General features: G+C 41.2%; 1 protein-coding gene across 1 annotated transcript in view; it reads left to right on the plus strand.

Annotated features, from left to right (window-relative positions):
• Positions 1-515: 515 nt before the first annotated feature.
• Positions 516-25,452, plus strand: part of LOC146641556 (NLR family CARD domain-containing protein 3-like) — a 45,565-nt gene continuing 20,628 nt past the window's right edge. Inside the window, exons 1-7 of the mRNA XM_085399546.1 lie at positions 516-798; positions 6,005-6,130; positions 6,215-6,316; positions 7,575-7,653; positions 15,247-15,454; positions 15,603-17,403; positions 25,208-25,381. Coding sequence (XP_085255672.1) covers positions 6,054-6,130; positions 6,215-6,316; positions 7,575-7,653; positions 15,247-15,454; positions 15,603-17,403; positions 25,208-25,381 — 2,441 coding nt within the window. The 5' untranslated portion in view covers positions 516-798; positions 6,005-6,053. The remainder of the gene's footprint in view (positions 799-6,004; positions 6,131-6,214; positions 6,317-7,574; positions 7,654-15,246; positions 15,455-15,602; positions 17,404-25,207; positions 25,382-25,452) is intronic.

Below are 25,452 nucleotides of genomic sequence, written 5' to 3' on the forward strand. Positions count from 1 at the left end.
GGAAGGAGGAACAGGTCGAGACAGCTGGAAAGCTGTCAGGATAAGAAACTAAATAAATAAAATACAAAATTGTAAATAAAACCAATCACAAACAGTGTCTTGGGGTCTTACTGTGATCAAGCCATATTTTGCACAAACTGAACAGCTTGAACTGTAAACTTTCAGAACACTTCAAGTCGATCTCAGTCAGATTACCAGTGCTGCCCTATTTTACACTATGAGGCTTGTCGTGCTACTTCATGGATCTGAAGCAAAAAGCTGGTACAGTAATCTCTCCAGTTACCCTGCCTGTTTGACACTAACAACAACAAACACAGATTAAAGCAATAAGTACAAATAGAAATTTAAACCTGTATGATCAAATCTTACTCTTGAAATTATATCATTTTCCACTTTACTTCTATAACTTCTTTTACATCTGTATACTATTAACACAGAACACAATACCTGCTTCCTGTATTTACATCATCCAATCAGCGTGCTGAACATTCTCACGTGGTTTGCAGTGACGCGTTTAGGTTCGCTTGGAGTTCATTTAGATTTTTCTCCGTGTGAAAACCGCAGGATAAAGCTATAAGTTGACAAACTCGTCGGGTGAATCGGACCAGAGTAAACGAACTACATGTGTGAAAATTCCACGAAAGAGTGCCTCCGTACACAGAATGCATCATCATCATCAGGAGGGGCGGGTTCCTTGGCAGCTGAGATGACGCTAACAGCAATCTCTCTAGGTGTTTCCTTCCTGCTCAAAGTTTCTTCTTTCTGAGGTTACTGTCTGATGATCGTGTCCGTGTGAAGGTAATGTTAGCAGTCTGTAATGTTTTCCTGGCTAACATTAGCTGTGTGCAGAAAGTTATTCAGGCTTATGATATTTCAACCAGCAGTTCGTAGCTGCTGACTGTAGTATAGAGACTTCTGGTAGACCTTAAATACCATTACTTAGCTTGGCTCTTAGCTTTCCTGTCAGCTTGGCACAGTTTAGAAAAGCAGTGAGACCTCATAACACGAAGCCAACATGACTTTATCAGTCCTGTATCAGTGAACTAATTAGCTTCCTCTGCTCTCACAGGGGCATGAGTCTATGCACCGCTGATACCTACAGTACAGTATCCATTAGACTGCCTTCAGACAGCGAAGCCTGTAACAAAACAGGTTATTGAGTATATTGAGACCATTTAAAGAAGATCGCATATGACTCACAGTTTACAGCTCAATGGAAGAATTCAGATGTTGAGATGCAACATATTTAAAATAGAATTTTTACCTTTTCCTTGCTTAGCTTAGTATTTTGAAAATATTACAGCTTGTTTTCTCTTCTTTTAACAGTCTTAAAATATTCAGTTGCCCCTTTTAAACAATAGAATAGCTACACTCTTGTTTTCACCACAAATGTTTAACATTTTATTATTACCTGGTTTGTTTTGATATGGCTGCATATCTTAAGGGCAGTTGCACTGAGTTATGCTGAACTCTTTGAATTTACTGTGTGAGAATGCTGGGCAGTATGCACAAAAAATAATCGTTTTTATTTCTATTTCATATATAAGGATAACAATACATTTCATTATTTCTATTTTATATCTAATATCTCTGCTTTTCTTTATCTATATGGGTAACACCCCCTCCAATCCATTATCAGAATAGTTGTCCAAGAGCCAAGGAGCACTTGTGGAGCGTTATACAGGGAATGCAGAATTATTAGGCAAGTTGTATTTTTGAGGAATAATTTTTTTATTGAACAACCATGTTCTCAATGAACCCAAAAAACTCATTAATCTCAAAGCTGAATGTTTTTGGAAGTAGTTTTTAGTTTTAGCTATTTTAGGGGGATATCTGTTTGCAGGTGACTATTACTGTGCTGGCAAATTAACAAAAAACAAATATATACCCATTTCAATTATTTATTTTTACCAGTGAAACCAATATAACATCTCCACATTCACAAATATGCATTTCTGACATTCAAAAACAAATCAGCGACCAATATAGCCACCTTTCTTTGCAAGGACACTCAAAAGCCTGCCATCCATGGATTCTGTCAGTGTTTTGATCTGTTCACCATCAACATTGCGTGCAGCAGCAACCACAGCCTCCCAGACACTGTTCAGAGAGGTGTACTGTTTTCCCTCCTTGTAAATCTCACATTTGATGATGGACCACAGGTTCTCAATGGGGTTCAGATCAGGTGAACAAGGTGGCCATGTCATTAGTTTTTCTTCTTTTATACCCTTTCTTGCCAGCCACGCTGTGAAGTACTTGGATGCGTGTGATGGAGCATTGTCCTGCATGAAAATCACGTTTTTCTTGAAGGATGCAGACTTCTTCCTGTACCATTGCTTGAAGAAGGTGTCTTCCAGAAACTGGCAGTAGGACTGAGAGTTGAGCTTGACTCCATCCTCAACCCGAAAAGGCCCCACAAGCTCATCTTTGATGATACCAGCCCAAACCAGTACTCCACCTCCACCTTGCTGGCGTCTGAGTCGGACTGGAGCTCTCTGCCCTTTACCAATCCAGCCACGGGCCCATCCATCTGGCCCATCAAGACTCACTCTCATTTCATCAGTCCATAAAACCTTAGAAAAATCAGTCTTGAGATATTTCTTGGCCCAGTCTTGACGTTTCAGCTTGTGTGTCTTGTTCAGTGGTGGTCGTCTTTCAGCCTTTCTTACCTTGGCCATGTCTCTGAGTATTGCACACCTTGTGCTTTTGGGCACTCCAGTGATGTTGCAGCTCTGAAATATGGCCAAACTGGTGGCAAGTGGCATCTTGGCAGCTGCACGCTTGACTTTTCTCAGTTCATGGGCAGTTATTTTGCGCCTTGGTTTTTCCACACGCTTCTTGCGACCCTGTTGACTATTTTGAATGAAACGCTTGATTGTTCGATGATCACGCTTCAGAAGCTTTGCAATTTTGAGACTGCTGCATCCCTCTGCAAGATATCTCACTATTTTTGACTTTTCTGAGCCTGTCAAGTCATTCTTTTGACCCATTTTGCCAAAGGAAAGGACGTTGCCTAATAATTATGCACACCTGATATAGGGTGTTGATGTCATTAGACCACACCCCTTCTCATTACAGAGATGCACATCACCTAATATGCTTAATTGGTAGTAGGCTTTCGAGCCTATACACCTTGGAGTAAGACAACATGCATGAAGAGGATGATGTGGACAAAATACTCATTTGCCTAATAATTCTGCACTCCCTGTAGAAAGGAATCAGCATGTATCAGTGTTTCAATGCACTTAACCACCATCGACTGTATGAATGCTCACCACGCATGATTCCATAGCGGAAGAAACGGCATGTTGAAGTGTGTTTTTGAAGTTTACTGATCAACATTTAGACAAGCCTGTGAAATGCTAGAAGAATAAAGTCTGATCATGTGAGACCAAAACTGAACTCTTTGGATGCCACACCATGTTTTGAGATCAAAAGGCACTCCATATCACCCAGTGAAGTCTGGAGGTGGGAACATCAAGCTGTGGGGCTGTTTTTCAGCATATGACACTGGCAAGCCTTATACAATTGAATGGAAAATGTATTGAGACATTCTTGATTTAAAAAAAAAAAAAATCTGCTGCCGCCTACCAGGATGATGAAGATGAAACCAGTGTGAACATTTCACCAGGACAATGATCCCAAAAAGAGATTCAATGAAACTGTCAGTTGGTTTTGGAGACAGAAAATTAAGATGCTAGAATAAACCAGCCAATCACCTGACCTTAATCCAACTGAAAATCTATGGAAAGAACTAAAGCTCAGAGTTCATGGAAAGGCTCCACTAAACCTTCAGGATTTGAAGACCTTGTTTAAGAAAAATTAAACAAACTTTTCACATTGCGAGTCTAGCTTTTTCTTGTTGCGTTTGTATGCTTAACAAACTGATCCAAACACTTTCATCCTTGAAAGATTCTCCCTGTTAGTGTATAGTGTGGCGTTTGTACTACACATTTTTTTTTTTTATTGCAAGAATGATACCCATCATTAATTTCAAAACTTATAGTGGTTAGATAGTAAAGTCTGTCATACAGTTGTTCTTGTGGATGCACCCGTTCATTGCACCCCTCACAGAGAGTGACTGAAGCTGCAATGGCTATCGCTGCTTTGACCAAGAAGATGTGGATATGAAAACAATGATTGTACAGCACTTGTCTCAGAGTTCCTGATGACTTCAATTCACCCCCTTCAATGCAATGCCAGTCCTTCTTGCTCTGCCAGTAAACTCCAGAAAATACTGTTATGGTTTAAAGGTCTCATTAAAGTCTATAAACTTCTCAATGTCTGTTATTATGTGTGACATTGCCCTAACATCAACCACAAGTCCTTTGTTTCAATCCGCAAACTTAGAATTCACCTATCTTGAATGCTAATGTGTTGTCTTCAGTGCCAGTTGTTTGTTTTGCATTGGCTTTCTTTCTTCATCTCCAGTTTGAATCTTTATGAGTGGAAGGGAAAAAAAAGTGCAGCACCATTTCTGTCCTCTGGACTTGCCAGGTTATTTATTTTTTTTGGCCACAATTATATCAGGTTAACATTACTTTACATTACCTCCTTCTATTTGTCTGTCCTTCTTACTGGGACACTTTGCCATAGTCTTCTTCATTTTTGTCATCTTTTTCATTGTCTTAATCCTCATTGGCCTCTCTCTTCCTTTAGAGGCACGGGTGGGGAACTCCAAGCCTCAAGGGCCGGTGTCCTGCGGGTTTTAGATCTGTCCTTGATCCAACGCAGCTGATTTAAATGACTAAATTACTCCCTCAACATGTCTTGAAGTTCTCCAGAGGCCTGTAATGAGCTAATCATTTGTTTGACCCAGGGTGATATCTAAAACCTGCAGGAAACCAGCCCTTGAGGTCTTGAGTTCCCCAGCCCTGCTCTAGAGGTGCCCCAGGAACTTTGCCTCACATAACACATAGTTTTTGTCATCTCTGTAGATGTATAATCTGTGTTAACTGCTCCCTTCTGGACTCATAACCTGTTGGCACAGCCATCATAATTAGATTTTTTTTTAATTTAATTTATTACACATGCACACTCATACATGTCATAGGTCAAGGTGTAAGTGTAAGAGCACATCCCCAACAATTTGTGCAACACTTAACAAAAGCTGAGTGTCTCACCTTCAAGTCTTTGTTTATAATTAAACTATGACTTGAATATGGTTTTGGTGAACACCTCAAATAAAAACAGCTTCTATGTCTGATCATAAATCCACTGAAGTTGATCAATAAATCCTCTAAATGTTTCATTGAGGCTGCAAAAAGTTTTAATGTTTAAAGTATCACCACACTTTAGAAATACTCAATTAAAGTGTGACTGCATTTAGAGTATGACTTCCGTTATATGCGTACATACTCATATAAGTTCTCAGCTGTGCTCTAATATTAATGTCACTGTAGTTTTCCGCGTGAGTCCATGGAGTTAACAACAGTTCAAAATCAGGACTTAATCTCTGATCATAAATAGTTATACAGAAGAAGTTCTCAGAGCTGCTATCAGTTTTCTGAATCCTCCTTTTTTCTGATCCTAAACACCACATTTAAAAGTTTGATTCTGTTCATCTGGACGTGGTGTTTTCATTGGGAGAAACATTTCGTCACTTAACCAAGTGACTTCTTACGTCTCGGGTGACTGCAGGTTTCCCCAACCTTAAACAGTACATTTCCATAAACAATGAAACCAGCCCACTGAATGAATAATGGGCTGTGAGGTCAGTTTCTTGATCATTAATATGCAAACAGTCATGATCATTGATAAATAGCCATGAGTACCATTCACAGAGAGTTGGGGAATGGCTGCAATCACAACATTGTAAGATGGCAAAAGATGTACCCTTAGGCCCCCTCCTTGACATAGTCTTTCCCTTTTCATGTAAATGGCCGCCTTGTCTTGAGAAGGCCAGCTGTGGCAGAAAAGAAGCAGCTGATACGTGGACAGCACACACGATGAAAAGTAGGATTTCAATTGATGTGCACATGAATGATTTGTGTTTTCTCTGCAGGCAAAGGTAAAAAATGTGTGTGAGCTGATGTGGATGTGAATTCAGCAGCATGGATCAGTGTGAGGACATAGAGGAGGGAGTCCCTCCCTCTAAAAGAGACAGAGAGAGCCAGGACAAAGGTCAGAGGTGAGATGACCATCTCTAAATGTCCATGACTCTTCTCCATGTCACAGATCAGCACTCACATCACTGCACCATCATTATTCACAGGAACCAACCTGGACCTGAACCCAGCTGTTTTTCCTTCAAGAGTGACCAGTCGATTCCTTTTTATATTGGGTTTAAAGAAGGCTGCTGTTCTCCTGCAGAGAGGTAATGTGTGTCTTAATGCTTTTGGTGAGTTGGTGTCTGTGAATAAATCCTCCATCATGTTTAATGTCAGCTCAGCTCTTTCTTACACACATTTTTACACACATTGTCCTGCTGACAAGTTTGTTTTTATGGAGGTTTGTGGATTCTTGCAGGGATAAAATCAAGAGCAATTCAATTTATTTATATAGCACTCTTCACAGGATAAAAACCACAAAGTGCTTCACAGTCATATAAAACAGATATACATAAAATACACCAAAAATCAAACATACAGCAAAAAATCTAATTAAAAGCCAGTCTAAATAAATGAGTCTTAAACTGCTTTTTAAAAGAATAAATATAAGCAAGAGCATTAACGGTGAGCACTGAACATTTAATCTAAAACCAGAAGAAAAAAGTTTAGACTTTGTTTTGTCTAGAAACTGGTGTACTATAGTACAGTAAGTCCCTCAGTTCCAGCCTTCGTGTACATCCCCTCAGTGGCTTTAAATTGAAGCTAAGTTGATACTCATGTGTTTGTCTGCTTTAACAGAAAGAAATGGCTAATTAGAATAGTTACCTGTAAATATATCCAAAGATGAGTTACACAGGTTACCCGAGTTATTGGATAATTATATTTCTGTGAATGTGTTTCTGTGGTTGTCACTCACTCTTATTCAGTTTCCTGTTAATGAGCTAACAGAGAACAGCTTTTCTGCTGTTACTAAAGAAAATATTTCCCATCAATTTGTCAAAATGATAACTTAACTTTATGGTGACCTTTGAAGTTGCCCTATGGCATAGGCCCAATCCAGATCAGTCAAACGTGGCATGGTTTTAGCCAACCCCACTGTAGCAGGGTCCATGCTCACAGGCACCAGTCAGCTTCTGATTGTCAGTATCTGGGATACCAAAACCTCAAAACGGTAGTCAATAGCAGAATAATCTGTTTGAAATTAGCAGAGAAGACTTGGTAAGTTTTTCACTCATATACTCAACTATGCTGCTCAACCTATACCATGTTTGGCAGCACAGCATGACATGAACTTTGTGTTAGTGTTTTGAAAAACATGAGTCGTAAAGAATGCAAAAAGCCACTGACCTTCACTTAACTGTCTTTGCGTCAGATACTACAAGGCACTTTTAGAGCCCCAAGCATTCGCAGGAGACAGCTGTGTTGCTTTTATTTATTTATGTTTTCTTAAGGCACTGAGAACCATAAGCATCCTGGATAGCCAGCTCTATGTTTTCTCATTTATTCTTTACAATTCCTCCACAGGGTGGACCAGCAGAGCTCAGAGGTTCCCAGTGATCAGTCTGCCCAGCAGCATCAAACACAGCTGGACTCCATATTTATGGTCTGTACATGTACAACTGCTACAATACTACAATTCTTTTCTGTTCACTCATCTCCATGCTGGGTGTGTGGATTGTGTTGTAGTTTAGGAGATAGAGCCAGTTGCCTAGTTGTCTGCAGTAGTGGAGATGAGGTGAAGAAAATTGTATGAACAACCAGGCATGACCTATAGAGCAACACACACACACACACACACATGCAGCACACACCTCATTGAATGGTTTTACTTCATTTTTACTACTTTCTACATTGCAGATATATACTGAAGACATCAAATACAGTGTCTTGAAAAGTATTCGACCCCCTTGAACTTTTCCACATTTTGTCACATTACAGCCACAAACATGAATCACTTTTATTGGAATTCCACGTGAAAGACCAATACAAAGTGGTGTACACGTGAGAAGTGGAACGAAAATCATACATGATTCCAAACATTTTTTTACAAATAAATAACTGAAAAGTGGGGTGTGTGTAATTATTCAGCCCCCTGAGTCAATACTTTGTAGAACAAGCTTTTGTTGCAATTACAGCTGCCAGTCTTTTAGGGTATGTCTCCAGCTTTGCACATCTAGAGACTGAAATCCTTGCCCATTCTTCTTTGCAAAACAGCTCCAACTCATTCAGATTAGATGGACAGCGTTTGTGAACAGCAGTTTTCAGATCTTGCCACAGATTCTCGATTGGATTTAGATCTGGACTTTGACTGGGCCATTCTAACACATGGATGTGTTTTGTTTTAAACCATTCCATTGTTGCCCTGGCTTTATGTTTAGGGTTGTTGTCCTGCTGGAAGGTGAACCTCCGCCCCAGCCTCAAGTCTTTTGCAGACTCCAAGAGGTTTTCTTCTAAGATTGCCCTGTATTTGGCTCCATCCATCTTCCCATCAACTCTGACCAGCTTCCCTGTCCCTGCTGAAGAGAAGCACCCCCAGATGTTAACAATGGCTTTCTTCTTGCCACTCTTCCATAAAGGCCAACTTTGTGCAGTGCACGACTAATAGTTGTCCTATGGACAGATTCCCCCACCTGAGCTGTAGATCTCTGCAGCCCGTCCAGAGTCACCATGGGCCTCTTGGCTGCATTTCAGATCAGCGCTCTCCTTGTTCGGCCTGTGAGTTTAGGTGGACGGCCTTGTCTTGGTAGGTTTACAGTCGTGCCATACTCCTTCCATTTCCGAATAGTCGCTTGAACAGTGCTCTGTGGGATGTTCAAGGCTTGGGAAATCTTTTTGTAGCCTAAGCCTGCTTTAAATTTCTCGATAACTTAATCCCTGACCTGTCTGGTGTATTCTTTGGACTTCATGGTGTTGTTGCTCCCAATATTCTCTTGGACAACCTCTGAGGCCGTCACAGAGCAGCTGTATTTGTACTGACATTAGATTACACACAGTAATCACTCTATTTAGTCATTAGCACTCATCAGGCAATGTCTATGGGCAACTGACTGCACTCAGACCAAAGGGGGCTGAATAATTACGCACACCCCACTTTGCAGTTATTTATTTGTAAAAAGTATTTGGAATCATGTATGATTTTCGTTCCACTTCTCACGTGTACACCACTTTGTGTTGGTCTTTCATGTGGAATTCCAATAAAATTGATTCATTTTTGTGGCTGTAATGTGACAAAATGTGGGAAAGTTCAAGGGGTCCGAATATTTTTGCAAGCCACTGTATATGAAGAAAGATGTCAAAGTATCCACCCTTTGGCACTATAAACCCTTGGTCTTTTCTCAATGAGCTTCAGTCACCTGTGTAAGGTTTTCACTTACACTTGTTTCTTGTCATGGTTCATTTGTGGAATTTCTTGCCTTCTTAATGGGGTTGAGACCATCAGTTGTGCTATGTAGAAGCTTAGGCTGTCAGGTATTGTTCCAACCTATTTGAAAACTGTTAGCTGATTAGTTCTTGCCATAATATGAATTCTAAGTATAGAGAACAACAGTCCATCATTACTTTAAGAACTGACACTTTGAATGTGTCCCCAAGTGCAGTTGCAAAAATTATCAAGCGCTACAACAAGACTGGCTCACATGAGGACCGTCCCAGGAAAGGAAGACCGAGTCACCTCTGCTGCTGAGGATAAATTCATCAGTCACCAGCCTCAGAAACTTTCAGAACTTTTTTCCATAATAAATGAAATCATCTGTATAGATTTACTTTGGTTATTAGAAGTTTCGTAGTTCCCAGGCTTGTCAGGTCTTTGGTATATCTTTTCCACTCACCTTTTGCTTCTGAAGTGGTTGGTCAGGACAAGAGATGGCACCTTTATACCTGTATGCAAAAAAAAAACACTGCACCCAAAATATGTCATAGTTGAGCAATACTGATCAATCTAATAAACTTAAATCTACACCATCCTCCGTGTTCTGGTATTCTAAACAGTGATTTGCAGAAATACTAAACAACCTAAATAATAGGGTTGCCAACTCCCAGCAAAAAAAATAGGGAACCACCTCCCCACCCGCCGCCTGATGATGCTTAATCAATGTAATCGACTTTTTTTTTAATGCACGTGTTTAAAAAAAAAAAAAAAAATGCACAGAAATCAATTATTTTCCTACAATAATTAAATAGATTCAACATCTTTCTTCAACAAAATTGCAGACTGCACAGATGGTACCTTCTGGTAGTTGCACGTGAGTGAGTGTGTGTGAATGGGGGGTGCGGTTGTGTGACTTCCTGCTGATCACAAAAGGGTCACCTCCCTTACGATGTATATGGCTCAATTACTGTAACGGTCTACTATACACAAACACAGGTGAGGTCATAAATGGCAAGAAGTAAACATCCTCACTACATAAGAACAGAAACCGAACCTTCACATAGGATGTGCCTGTAGTTAAACACTATAGCTAATTACCCATTCAACAGGCTAGGGAGGAGGATAGAAACAGAAGAATGTCTTTGATCATACAGTTTAAGGCAAGGCTTACAAATGTAAGTAACACAGTGGCAACATTTAACTATTTCAACCTAACACCGGTAACTGCCAAATTTATTTGCCATTAAAACAGAAGGATGGTATCTCCATGAAACCTCTCTTGACATGTCTAGATGATATTAAAGTTTGGTTGGCTTTAAACCTTTTAAATAACCTTTTTATAAAAAGAAAACAGAGGTGTTGGTGTTTGGACCCAGTGGTCCCTGTGAGCCTTCCTCTGTTGATTTGGGACCCTTGGAAGTTTATTTTAAACCTGTTGTTTCTGACCTAGGTTTTAAGTTGGACAATGGTGGGTTTTTTTTTTTGTTTTTTTTTTGTTTTTTTAAATTGGCCAGCCAAATTAGAGCAGTGAAGTCCAGCTTTTATCATTTAAAGCGACTGGCAAGAGTGAAATCTTTCTAGGCAGCACCTCGAAACAGTGATCCATGCATTTATTTCATTTATTTCTTTAATCAGTTTTCCATTTGACGTTTATTCAGCAGTGTGAAAACTTTAGAACTTTTAATCTCAGCCAAACTGGTTTACTCACAAATAAATAAAACACTGAAAAAAGCCAAACAATAACATTTTTAAGTTATATAAATGACCTATATTTATCATGTTTAACCTGAGTAGCGAAAAATGGGGTTTTAAAACGATGTGCCGGTAGCTCGCTGTTTTCACTGGCTTTAGTGAGCTGGCTAGCTATGGAGCTAGTGGGTAACAGACGTCTCCAAGACATTGGGAGCACTTTTGCAAGTATGTGATGTCTTGATAAACCGAGCAGATATTTGAAGTTTACACAGCTACATTCTCGCCTGAAAATATGTTAAAAATGTAATTTGTGATCCAGAAAGAATAAGAGTAATATTAAAACTAAGTAGCTGCCGCCATTGTTGGAAACTGCAATTGGCTGGGCCGCGCTATGAATTCTGAGATATGGTGGGTCATGAAGGATACACCCTACCCATCTTTCAAATCTGGGGAAAAGGAGGAAGCATTTGTCAACCGCATTTGGAGGAGTCTACAAATTTGGCCAGCCGCGTCGCTGTGACGTAATCGGCCTACAAATGCGGCCTCAGGAGGATGCAGCCCATGAATTTGGAACCCCCCCATCACTCTCTTAGGTCAGCTGACCAGCTGCTCCTGGAAGTACCGAAATCCAGAAGGAAGCTTGGAGGGGACAGGGCCTTTTCTATCGTGGCTCCTAAATTATGGAATAACTTGCCCTTGCACAATAGAGAGACCCCTTCACGCTCCACTTTTAAAACACATCTTAAAACAAATTTTTATTCTTTAGCTTTTGACCTCATTGAGACTCGTAATTAAATTAGTTATTTTATTAATTATTTTGCTTTTTCTCTTATTTGGCTTTGATTTAGATAAACCATATCCTAGTCATGAGAGATTAGGGATGGGTATCGTTTAGGTTTTATCCAAACCGGTACTTTTGAAACGGTGCCAGTGCTTAAACGGTGCTCGAACCCTTTAAAGCCGGTCGGAGTGGGCACGCTCTGTTTTGTGTAACTATTTTTAAATCCCGGTAGCACTGCAACCACGTAAGCTAGTGCAATAATTTTTTTTGAATATGAAACCAGAGGAGTTGTACTTACATCTTATGCCATCAGCTTGTCCTAGGTCACAGTTTCCTTCCACACATAGCTTTGCAAAAACTGCATAAAAAGTACTTGCAGCAACAAAAACATAATATTCCAGAAACACGCTTTGCTGATCCGATTAGTTCTTCTTAACACTTCCTACGTCCATCAGCGCGAACTATCGCATGTCCGCCATGACCTGCCCAAAACCGGAAGTGATGTCATTTTGCGGAAATGTAGTTTTTTACCATCAGGGCCTTATGAGCCTATACTGGTCTTTTTAAAAGTTATGTTTGACTTTATGACTTTCTGTGTCGTTTCTGGGATGCTTAAGACTCATATTGCACTGCTGGAAATAGTTCATTTTGATGCATATGCTGTTTTTTTGCAAATTTGCATTATAATATTTATTTTCGTTTGTCCTGCAGTATATAAAAAAACATGTATTTCAAAAATAAAACTATGAAGACACTTGAAATAAATTTCCTGTGATGGGAAACTATTTTGTGCAACTTTTTTGTATTTACAGTTTTGAGGGATAAGCCTCTTAAATTTCTCTAACTAGAAATATATGTTAAAAAAACAAAAATGATTTTCAAATTTTTTTTGTAGTTTATTGCAATTTTTTTTGCAATGTATGTAATTACTATGCACTTAATGCATACATATTATTAAAATTTGGACTATAATGGTTGTATTGATGTATATCAACTTGAAATGCTCCCAAAAATGGCTCCACAACATGTAAAAATATAATATAAGCTCTGGCGGCCTTGGTTCTATGGTAGGTCTTAAAGGGTTAAAGAATGAAGAACACAAACTTTGTCCAAAAACCTATTATGTTTTTACTTTTAGCAGTCTCCTTTTTTTCCGCAAAATGATAACTAAGTTAGCCTTTTCTATTGATACAACATACCTCCTTTGTTTGGAACCGGTGCTTAAAAAATGGAAAACACAAACTTTGTCCTAAAACCTCTCATGTTTAATTGTTTTTTTTTGTTTGTTTTTTTTTGTAAAAATATAACAATGTTAGCCTTTTCTGCAGCTATAGGGCATATATGGTATCACTCTTGGCTGGAAGCAGTGCTTAAACAAAAACACAAACTTTGTCCAAAAACCTCTCATGTTTAGCTTTTTCCTCTTTTTCTTTGGTCATTTTAGCCTTTTTGGCCAGGGTGAAGGGAGTATCTGCCATCAAACAAGAAGACAGCCGCATGTAACTACGACTGTGTTTGCTAGTTCACCTTACATGCATTAATTTAATAACATGGTGTGGTGAGAATAAGGCACGGCGGGTCCAGGGATCAGTGTTTAAAGCCATTTTATTTCCATCACCTCACACCACAACCACCCAACCCCTGAGTCCTCGTGTTTTTAACTTGGCGGACGTGATTAAGGATGCCGTGCAGGTGCGTCCGCCCTCCCTACACGGCACCGCTGGCCACGCCCCACCACATACCCCCATCGCCCGACTGAGGCCGGGGAGCCATCCGGCCGAACCTACTCATCCCCCACCGCAAGCGGGAGAGGGGATCAGCCCGGACCGTCGGCACCCCCGGACCCTGGCCTAGCGAGAGGGAGGTGTCTGTTCTGGTGGCCGCCCACTCATCCAGCGGCGCCGGTCATGAGGTGGGTCCGGGGGTCGCCCACGTATCCAATGGCAGCCCCGGAGCTGGACCGGAGGCGCAGCCGGCGTGACGTTGAGCCGGGGCTCATGGGCGGCTGAGCAGGCGTCCAGCACGCCGGACCACACCACACGCCGGCCTCTGGTGGAGGCGAGGCCGCTCTGCTCCGCCCGCCGACCTCGGGCTTCGGTGACGCGGACTCCCCTAGCACGGGCACCTCCGACATATCCCGCGGCTCCTCGGGCACCGCCTCCGCGGCTGCGGCTGTTGCTGCCGCCTCTCCTTCCAGCCGGCGCAGACCCTCGCCCACCTCGTCCTCTGCCTCCAATTGGAGCGGCTCCTCCACCGCTCCCGGCAGGAGCAGCCCTTCACCCGGCTGTTCCTCCTCCTCCGGCAGGCTCGGACCCCCGCGTGACTCGTCCACCACCTCCAGCTGCCGAGGTGCCCCACACAGCTCCTCCACCGCTTTCCCACAGTCAGTATACCCCGGTGGGGGTGGCGGCGTCGAGGTCGCCCAGGCCTGGAGCATCGCGGCCAGCTCTGCCATCTTCCCCAGGTGGCGTTCACTCTCCTTCCGCAGCTCTTCCTGTTGGCGACGCACCTCCGCCGCCTGCTCCCGCTGGGTGGCCGCCATTTCGGCCACCATCTCGGCCAGCTCTTTCCTTCCCTGGCTCTGGTAAGTACCCGCCATGCCGCCTCCTGGGTTTCGGCACCAGTGTGGTGAGAATAAGACACGGCGGGTCCATGGATCAGTGTTTAAAGCCATTTTATTTCCATCACCTCACACCACAACCACCCAACCTCGTGTTTTTAACTTGGCGGACGTGATTAAGGATGCCGTGCAGGTGAGTCCGCCCTCCCTGCATGGCACCGCCGGCCACGCCCCACCACACATGGTTAGCCTACTCAACATAAATTACAAACAAACAACATTAAGCTACTCACCCAGAGAAGAATGGCTGCTGCTGCCATCATCATCCGTCATCATTTCTGCTACACTGGCAGGTAGCAGAAGGTTCTTGGGGGATATCAGTACCCATCCCTATGAGAGATGGCATCCAACTTCACACTGTGAAGCTGGCATATAGAAATATACTATTTTTTATTTTTCTGTTAGGGCTCTGTATTTTTTTTTCTTTGGTTAGTTGTGAGTATTGCATGTTGTTTCTAGTTCTTGCACTGCACTGCAGTGATCGAAAGATGTTTTGCCGAATGTTTGCACTGGACATTAATGGGAAAAATGCAGCAGAGGTGAACCAACACACAACAATGACAACCTATAGATATCATAAACTATCCCTTAATTGTGTTGCTATAAGCTCAGGCTGAAAGGGGATTTCCTGTGATGCACTGAGCTTTTGTTCTTCACTGCCTTCTTTTTAATCCACAGGTGTTTCTCTACCTATGCCATCTCATTTAACTTAATTTAATCCTGCATTCTGTTCTAGCTTCTGGAGGAAAACATCATCACCTTTGTGAAGAATGAGCTGGGCAAGATCCAGAAGGTTCTGAGTCCGGATTATACGGAAGCCTTAGAGAGTCAGAGGGAAGATGAAGGTGATGAGCAGAAGTCGAGCAGAAAGGCATTTGTTGAGATCACAATGTACTTCCTGAGGAAAATGAAATATAAGAAGCTGGCTGATCATCTACAGAGCCGTAAGAAGATTCCTTTATTTAAGTGTGTGTGTGTGTGTGTGTGTGTGTGTGTGTGTGTGTGTGTGTGTGTGTGTGTGTGTGTGTGTGTGTGTGTGTGTGTGTGTGTGTGTGTGTATTTTTTTTCTTTTTAATCTATTGTTTCTTTCAGGAACTTGCACTAGGGATTACAAGTGGAGCCAGCATGAAATTAAATCTAAGCTGCAGAAGAAGTTCCAGTGTGTGTTTGAGGGGATCGCTAAAGCAGGAAACCCAACCCTTCTGAATGAGATCTACACAGAGCTCTACATCACAGAGGGAGGGACTGCAGAGGTCAATGATGAGCATGAGGTCAGACAGATTGAAACAGCATCCAGGAAACCAGACAGACCAGAAACAACAGTCAGACAAGAGGACATCTTTAAACCTTCATCTGGAAGAGTTACACCAATCAGAACAGTGCTGACAAAGGGTGTGGCTGGCATTGGGAAAACAGTCTTAACACAGAAATACGCCCTCGACTGGGCTGAAGGCAAAGCCAACCAGGACATCCAGTTTATATTTCCATTCACTTTCAGAGAGCTGAATGTGCTGAAAGAGGAAAAGTTTAGCTTGGTGGAACTTGTTCATTACTACTTTACTGAAACCAAAGAAGCAGGAATTTGGAGGTTTGAAGACTTCCAGGTTGTGTTCATCTTTGATGGTTTGGATGAGTGTCGACTTCCTTTGGACTTCAACAACACAGCAACCCTGACTGATATTACAGAGTACACTTCAGTAAATGTTCTGCTTGTAAATCTCATCAGGGGGAACCTTTTTTCCTCTGCTCGCATCTGGATAACCACACGACCTGCAGCAGCCCATCTCATCCCTCCACAATGTGTTGATATGGTGACAGATGTCATGGGGTTCACTGATCAACAGAAGGAGGAGTACTTTAAGAAGAGATTTAGAGATAGGAAGCAGAGAAAAAGGATCATCTCCCACATCAAGACATCACGAAGTCTCCACATCATGTGCCACATCCCAGTCTTCTGCTGGATCACTGCTACAGTTCTGGAGGATGTGCTGAAAACCGGAGAGGGAGAAGGGTTGCCCAAGACCCTGACTGAGATGTACATCCACTTCCTGGTGGTTCAGACCAAAGTGACGAAGGTCAAGTATGATGGAGGAGCTGAGACAGATCCACACTGGACTCCAGAGAACAGGAAGATGATTGATTCTCTGGGAAAACTGGCTTTTGATCAGCTGCAGAAAGGAAAGCTGATCTTCTATGAATCAGACCTGACGGAGTGTGGCATCGATATCAAAGCAGCCTCAGTGTACTCGGGAGTGTTCACACAAGTATTTAAAGAGGAAAGAGGGCTGTATCAAGACAAGGTGTTTTGCTTCATTCATTTAAGTGTTCAGGAGTTTCTGGCTGCTCTTCATGTCCATCTGACCTTTATCAATTCTGGAATAAATCTACTGGAAAAACAACAAACAACCTCCCAGACGTCTGAAACAAGCGAGCCTACATTCTTCTACCAGAGTGCTGTGGGCAAGGCCTTACAGAGTCCAAATGGACACCTGGACTTGTTCCTGCGCTTCCTCGTGGGTTTTTCACTCCAGACCAACCAAAGTCTCCTGCGAGGCCTGCTGATACAGACAGAAAACAGCTCACAGACCAATCAGGAAACAGTTCAGTACATCAAGAAGATGATCAATGAGAATCTGTCTGCAGAGAAAAGCATCAATCTGTTCCACTGTCTGAATGAACTGAATGATAGTTCTCTAGTGGAGGAGATCCAACAGTGCCTGAGTTCAGGACTTCTCTCCACAGATGAGCTGTCTCCTGCTCAGTGGTCAGCTCTGGTCTTCATCTTACTGTCATCCGAAAAAGATCTGGATGAATTTGACTTAAAGAAATTCTCAGCCTCTGAGGAGGCTCTTCTAAGGCTGCTGCCAGTGGTCAAAGCCTCCAACAAAGCTGTGTAAGTAAATATCCTCTTTTTATTTCTAAAATGTTAAAGCTATTTAAGAAGAAAGTCATGCAAATCAAAATCTAATCCTGTTAAAAATGTCAAATTTTTGAATATAATGATGTAATCACAGTCAAGTAAGTTTTAGTTCTAGTGTTTCATAACAGTAGAAAGTGCAAGTACTCCATATGACCCACCCAGGCTGATGAACAAAATCATATTTGTTTTTCTATTTAAAGGTTATTTTGCTGGATATAAGAAAAAATGTACTGATTCATGAAAAAAAAAATCTATTTATCCAGCTACTCATTATACAATACATTCATTTTGTCCCTGTCATCAAGAAATGTTATCAATAGTGCTCCTGGAGAAATATTTTTTTTATCTTTTTCCAGACCACTTTGGTACACTTCCTTCAGATTAGTTCAGTTGTCAAGACCAAGCACCTCCATAAGCCATTTTACCAAAATAAGAACAGGTCTGAACACTCAGCCCCCTGTGCCTCAGGTTTTAAATTCACACACTTGACTTTAAGACATTCATGTAGTTTAACTTTATTGGTTTGTATCTTCTGTCTTCATGAGTAGACACAGCTGGATATCATCTGCATAACAATAAAAATGTATCTTATGTTTTTTTTTTTTAATAATACTGCCGAAGGAAGGCATGGATAATGTAAATAGAACTGATCCCATCACAGAACATGTGGAACTCAATGTGAAGAAGACTCCCAATTCACATTAACAAATCTGAGTTTATTAGATAGATGTGATTCAAACCCCTTCAGCGCAGGACCGTCCAATACCTATGGCATATTCGAATTTCTATAGTGAAATATCACAGCGCTGGGGTTGAACGCGACAAGAATAAAGGTGAGTCTACAGTCAGAGTTCATAAAAAGACCATTTGTAACCTTTAGACAAACCATTCTTATAAAGATGATCAGTTTAACTGCTCTTTTAAATATAAACGAAAGGTTCGAGATTGTCCCAGAATTAGCCTAGACAGGTGGGACGAGTAAAAGGTTTTTCAGCAATGGTTCAGTTGTGGAAATCTTAAAGGCCTCTGGTACATTATCCATCGATGCAGGTTAATTGATCATTTTTAAGATTTGGTTAAATTTTGTCGAGTCTTCTAGGAATGGTGTCTATGTACATCTTGATGGCAGTTGGTATGTGATTATATTATACCAAGAAAATTCAGTCATACAATAACAATATTTGCCTACGTTTCACGCAACTCAACAGCTGAATTGTAACGCAAAGTCCACCCTGAAACTGTTGCAAGGATACAGACTAAACATAATATCACAGACTTCAACCATGTTTCCCTCTCGTTCCACCTGATTGGATACACATCATTTGTTGACTGTCCTACACGAGAAAATAAAACCCTTAATCTGCAGTATGCCAATGTCAGTAAAGCTGACAATGTTACTACCTTGCCGCCACTTTGTAGAACAGAGTACATCAACTTCTGTGGAGACACAATTGTACCAACAAAGAGTGTATGCTGTTTCCACAACAACAAACCGTGGAACACAAGTAACATATAGACAAATCCTCAACCAGAAAAGGTCACTTTTAGAGATGGTGACAAAGATTGGTTCAAACAGGTGCAACATCAGCTGGTGAAGAGATTAAAAATAGCAAAAGTGGAATACAAAAAAACATTGAATGGAATCTACAATACAGCAGCATCCGTGAGGTGTGGAGAGGATTCTATATCACCTCTGACTCCGTGGCCACACCCACTTCCACTGCTTCTCCTCAGCCGGCTTCTTCTAATTGTCCTCCACAAGTGTGCTTCTCCACCACAGCTTCCCCTACTCGCATCTTGCGAGTAGAAAAGTATTTCTTTGTGCCCCCCTTTTCCCTGTTAATGCCCTACCTGGCCCCCTGGCAAAACTTTGCTAGACCCGCCCCTGCACAGTTACCAGCTGTCAGCTACTTAGAAAAGGATCCTGGTGTTATTTGTCTCTCAGAAACAGTTCATAACTTGCCTTCAACTCATTCATGTCACCTAAAAGGTAAACCTGTTTCATCTTCATGTTTCACTCACACCACATATCCAAACCTATATCATGGCCATCAGCTTACAGCTGTGGCTCCAGCAAACATCAGCTGATACTAGAAAGTAATATTAAATAAATTCTAACAACAGCTGATCAAGCTTAAACATGCTGCTGTTGTTTAATGCAACCTCTGCTGGTTTCCTGTTTCTGGCGCAAAGTGGGCGACAAACAAACAAGTACCCTCAGCTTTGGGGAAGTAGCAACAGGAGAGGGAGGGGGAGAGAATGAGAGAAGAAGAAACAGCTGCAGCGTAAAGATGCAGAATAACTCCAGCTTTGTGTCTTTTTCCATTTTAGCTGAAGTACAGGACAAAGTGCGTTCCTTTTCACCTCAATACGAAACGTGGAATATTTTCTCTGAATACGAGACGATTCCGTTTTTTACCGGATGGTAACTCTAATAACTAAACCTTATGAATGAAATAAAGTTCACTATCAGTAACATCATAGCACCCACCCAGCCGTTGGCTGTATAAAAACTCCGTCATGCTATCTAGTACGCAGTACGTGTTGTTGTAACTGACGTTAAAAATTCAGCACAACGAAAGTAAACTACACCTAAACTTAGTTTATATCTGACCCAGATAGACTGCAGGTCATAACTTCTTACTTGAAGTTCAGCTCATCTGACAGCAACCGCCTCGGGTCTCTCCTCCTCCTGCCTCCCCTTTCCCTCATCCACCTGCAAGCCCCTGTGAAAGCTCCGCCACAGCCACCACCAAGAGTTATTTTTACACATCAGCCAGCATCTGGCCAATCCCCACCACCTTTAATTGTTTATAGTATTAAATTCTGTTCTTTTGGATTCTTTAGGGCCAAGAAAGACACAACTCAAAAGTGTTCTTTTTACTTTAAAAAAATTATCTTTATTTTACATACCCGGGATATGGAGACCTGAACACAAAACACACAACCTCAGGTTTGAAGTACAAACGGAAGCCTAGGTATTTATATACTTGCTCTGGAGTCTGGGCCTCTCTTATATAAACCAATATAATCAGCATATAAGCATTTCATTTCAATTCAATTCAATTTTCTTTATATAGCGCCAAATCACAACAAAAGTCGCCTCAAGGCGCTTCATAGATACAGAGAAAAACCCAACAATCATATGACCCCCTATGAGCAAGCACTTTGGCAACAGTGGGAAGGAAAAACTCCCTTTTAACAGGAAGAAACCTCCAGCAGAACCAGGCTCAGGGAGGGGCGGCCATCTGCTGCGACCGGTTGGGGTGAGAGAAGGAAGACAGGATAAAAGACATACTGTGGAAGAGAGACAGAGGTTAATAACAGATATGATTCAATGCAGAGAGGTCTGTTAATACATAGTGAGTGAGAAAGGTGACTGGAAAAGGAAAAACTCAATGCATCATGGGAATCCCCCGGCAGCCTATGTCTATTGCAGCATAACTAAGGGAGGATTCAGGGTCACCTGGTCCAGCCCTAACTATATGCTTTAGCAAAAAGGAAAGTTTTAAGCCTAATCTTGAAAGTAGAGATAGTGTCTGTCTCCTGAATCCAAACTGGAAGCTGGTTCCATAGAAGAGGGGCCTAAAAACTGAAGGCTCTCCCTCCCATTCTACTTTTAAATATTCTAGGAACAACAAGTAGGCCTGCAGAGCGAGAGTTAAGTGCTCTAATAGGGTGATATGGTACTACAAGGTCATTAAGATAAGATGGGGCCTGATTATTTAAGACCTTGTATGTGAGGAGCAGGATTTTGAATTCAATTCTGGATTTAACAGGAAGCCAAGGAAGGGAAGCCAAAACCGGAGAAATATGCTCTCTCTTTCTAGTCCCTGTCAGTACTCTTGCTGCAGCATTTTGGATTAGCTGAAGGCTTTTCAGTGAGTATTTTGGACATCCTGATAATAATGAATTACAGTAGTCCAGCCTGGAAGTAATAAATGCATGAACTAGTTTTTCAGCGTCACTCTGAGACAGGATATTTCTAACTTTAGAGATGTTGCACAAATGGAAGAATGCAGTCTTACATATTTGTTTAATATGTGCATTGAAGGACATGTCCTGGTCAAAAATGACTCCAAGGTTCCTCACAGCGTTACTGGAGGCCAAGGTAATGCCATCCAGAGTAAGAATCTGGTTAGATACCATATTTCTAAGCTTTTCAGGGCCGAGTACAATAACCTCAGTTTTATCTGAATTAAGAAGCAGAAAGTTAGCGGCCATCCAGGTCTTTATGTCTTTAAGACATTCCTGCAGTTTAACTAATTGGTGTGTGTTATCTGGCTTCATGGACAGATAGAGCTGGGTGTCATCTGCATAGCAGTGAAAATGTTTGCTATGTCTTCTAATGATACTGCCTAGGGGAAGCATGTATAATGTAAACAGAATTGGTCCTAGCACTGAACCCTGTGGAACTCCATAATTAACCCCAGTGTGTGAAGAGGACTCTCCATTTACATGAACAAATTGGAGTCTATTAGATAGATATGATACAAACCACTGCAGTGCAGTACCTGTAATACATGTTCTAATCGCTCTAATAGGATATTATGGTCGACAGTATCGAATGCTGCACTAAGGTCTAGCAGGACAAGCACAGAGATGAGTCCACTGTCAGAGGCCATAAGAAGATCATTTGTAACCTTGACTAAAGCTGTTTCTGTGCTGTGATGAGCTCTGAAACCTGACTGAAACTCTTCAAATAAACCATTCCTCTGCAGATGATCTGTTAGCTGTTTGACAACTACTCTTTCAAAGATTTTTGATATGAAAGGAAGGTTGGAGATTGGCCTATAATTAGCTAAGACTGCTGGGTATGGAGATGGCTTTTTGAGTAAAGGTTTAACTACAGCTAGCTTGAAGGCCTGTGGTACATAGCCGATTGTTAGAGATAGGTTGATCATATTTAAGATCGAAGAATTAATTAATGGCAGGACTTCTTTGAGCAGTTTTGTAGGAATAGGGTCTAAAAGACACGTTGATGGTTTAGAGGAAGTAATTATTGAAGTTAACTCAGAAAGATCAATTGGAGAAAAAGAGTCTAACTTAACATCAATGGTACTAAGAGTAGCTGTAGATAATATTACATCTGTGGGATGATTACTGGTAATTTTTTCTCTAATGATAAAAATTTTATTTGTGAAGAAGTTCATGAAGTCATTACTAGTTAACGTTAAAGGGATTGTTGGCTCAAAAGAGCTCTGACTTTTTGTCAGCCTGGCTACAGTGCTGAAGAGAAACCTGGGGTTGTTCTTATTTTCTTCAATCAGTGATGAATAGTAAGATGTTCTGGCTTTGCGGAGGGCTTTCTTATAAAGCAGCAAACTATTTCTCCAGGCTAAATGATGATCCTCTAAATTTGTGACACGCCATTTCCTCTCCAGATTACGAGTCATCTGCTTTAGGGTACGTGTTTGAGAATTATACCACGGAGTCAGGTACTTCTGATTAGAGACCTTAGTTTTCACAGGAGCTACAGTATCCAGAGTCGTAACGTAGTGAGGAGGTGAAATTATTAACAAGATAATCGACTTCTGTTGGGGTAGCGTTCAGATAGCTGCTCTGCTCTATGTTGGTACAGGGCATTGAAGATGATAACAGTGGGTGGATTATAGTCTTAAACTTAGTTACAGCGCTTTCAGAAAGACATCTACTTTGATAAAGTCTACTCTCCACCGCTGTGTAATCAATTATTGTAAATGTAAATGTTATCAGGAAATGATCAGACAGGAGAGGGTTTTCAGGAAACACTGTTAAATGTTCAGTTTCTATGCCATATGTTAAAACAAGATCTAGAGTGTGATTAAAGTGGTGGGTGGGTTCTTTTACATTTTGAGAGAAACCAATTGAGTCTAATAACAGATTAAATTCCATGTTGAGGCTGTCATTTTTAGCATCTACATGGATGTTAAAATCACCCACAATAATTATTTTATCTGAGCTCAGAACTAAATTAGATATAAAGTCTGAGAAATCAGACAGAAACTCTGTGTAAGGCCCAGGTGGACGATAGATGATAACAAGTAAGACTGGTTTCTGAGTTTCACAGCTGGGGTGGACAATGTTAAGCATCAGGCTTTCAAATGAATTAAAAGTCTGTCTTGGTCTTTCATTAATTGATAGGCTGGTGTGAAAAATTGCTGCCACACCGCCCCCTCGGCCTGTGCTTCGAGATTTCTGGTAGTTAGAATGACTCGGGGGTGTTGATTCATTTAAACTAACATAATCATCCTGCTGCAACCAGGTTTCTGTAAGGCAGAGTAAATCAATTTGTTGATCAATTATTAAGTCATGTACTAACAGAGACTTGGAGGAGAGAGACCTAATATTTAATAATCCACATTTCACTGTTTTACTCTTTGGTTCAGATGTGGATACTTTATTGTTCTTTCTTTGTAATAGTTTATGTTTAAGTTGTTTGTTGCTGGTTTTTAGTTTGTTTTTTGTCTGTTTGGGAGCTGACACAGTCTCTATGGAGATGGGTTTTTTTTGGGGGGGGGTAGCAGGAGGAGAGAAGCTGCAGAGAGGCGTGTAGGACTGCAACTCTGCTTCCTGGTCCCAACTCTGGATAGTCATATTTTGGGGGGTTTAATAAATTTGTCCATATTTCTAGAAATGAGAGCTGCTCCATCCAAATTGGGATGGATGCCGTCTCTCCTAACAAGTCCAGGTTTCCTCCAGAAGGTTTGCCAATTATCTATGAAGCCCACATCGTTTCTGGGACACCACTCAGACAGCCAGCAATTTAAGGAGAACATGCGGCTAAACATGTCACTCCTGGTCTGATTGGGGAGGGGACCAGAGAAAACTACAGAGTCCGACATTGTTTTGAAGTCAGTCACAACATTTAAGATTATATATTTATTACCTAACAATACCGTTACAAAAACAACAAATCACCATCACCGGTATGCCTGATGGCCAATCCAGCTATGGGCGTGCCATCAGTTAACCCTTCTCGTGCCAGCTGTGGCACGCGTGCCCAGGGTTGCCGACCCCTGTTCTACACTGACTGAGACTGATGTCAAAGACAAACTTGATCTCAGAGAGTGTGTGTACAAACAACACAATGAAGTGAATGATGCTCTTCCCTTACATCCTTCACCTCTACATGCACACATCCACACCCTTTCTCCATTCCTTTCGACATTTTATGCAGCAGACTTGAAATACAGTGGCATTTTCATTTGAGTCGTGCCACATGCAGAAATACTCAGATGACAGTGGCATTGTGGCATGTATGAGGAATGGACAGGAAACTGAATATAGGAATATTGTATAAATCTTTATCGATTGGAGTCAGTTGGGGGACCTTGGTCTTTGTCTGTGTTGGTTTTCCTAGTGGTGCAGGAGTTGGTGACCGTTGTGTTGCTCTGTCCTGTTTTGTCCACAGCTCTGAAATTGCTCTGTTATACATGTACTCATGTGAATAATAAGAATAATAATGAATAAAATAAATAAATAAACATGTGCCTTTAATACATTTAGATGTCTTTAACAGTGCATTAAAAGTATGATTCTGAGTCGAAAAGCTGATTTTTTTTTTTTTTAATTTATTTGTTTTTTAAGAAAAAGAAAGGAAACGGGGGGGGGGGCAACTTTGTTTTATTGAGCTTTTTATTGAGCTTGTTTAACTTTGCTCAAGGCTAGAATTTAAAGGTTTTTGGTTAACCATGAATTTTAGAGCACAACGACACACACACACACACACACACACATGAAAGACAGAGAACAATTCTTGACATATTTTAATGATAAGTGTTTTTTCTTTTTTCAGACTGAGTGGCTGTAACCTCTTGGAAAGAAGCTGTGAAGTTATGTCCTCAGTTGTCAACTTCCACTCCTCTACTCTGAAAGAGCTGGACCTGAGTAACAATGACCTACAGGATTCAGGAATGAAGCTTCTGTCTGCAGGACTGGATAGTTCTCAATGTACACTAGAAACCCTCAGGTCAGAATTCAGAATTTTTCACAGATTGTTTATAATGTTACTTGGATTTTTTTCACAACTAACCCTTATAG

Source organism: Rhamphochromis longiceps, linkage group LG23 (genome assembly GCF_057381845.1).
Source record: "Rhamphochromis longiceps isolate RC_006_pf linkage group LG23, R_longiceps_female_GT1.1, whole genome shotgun sequence".
Taxonomy (NCBI): domain Eukaryota; kingdom Metazoa; phylum Chordata; class Actinopteri; order Cichliformes; family Cichlidae; genus Rhamphochromis; species Rhamphochromis longiceps.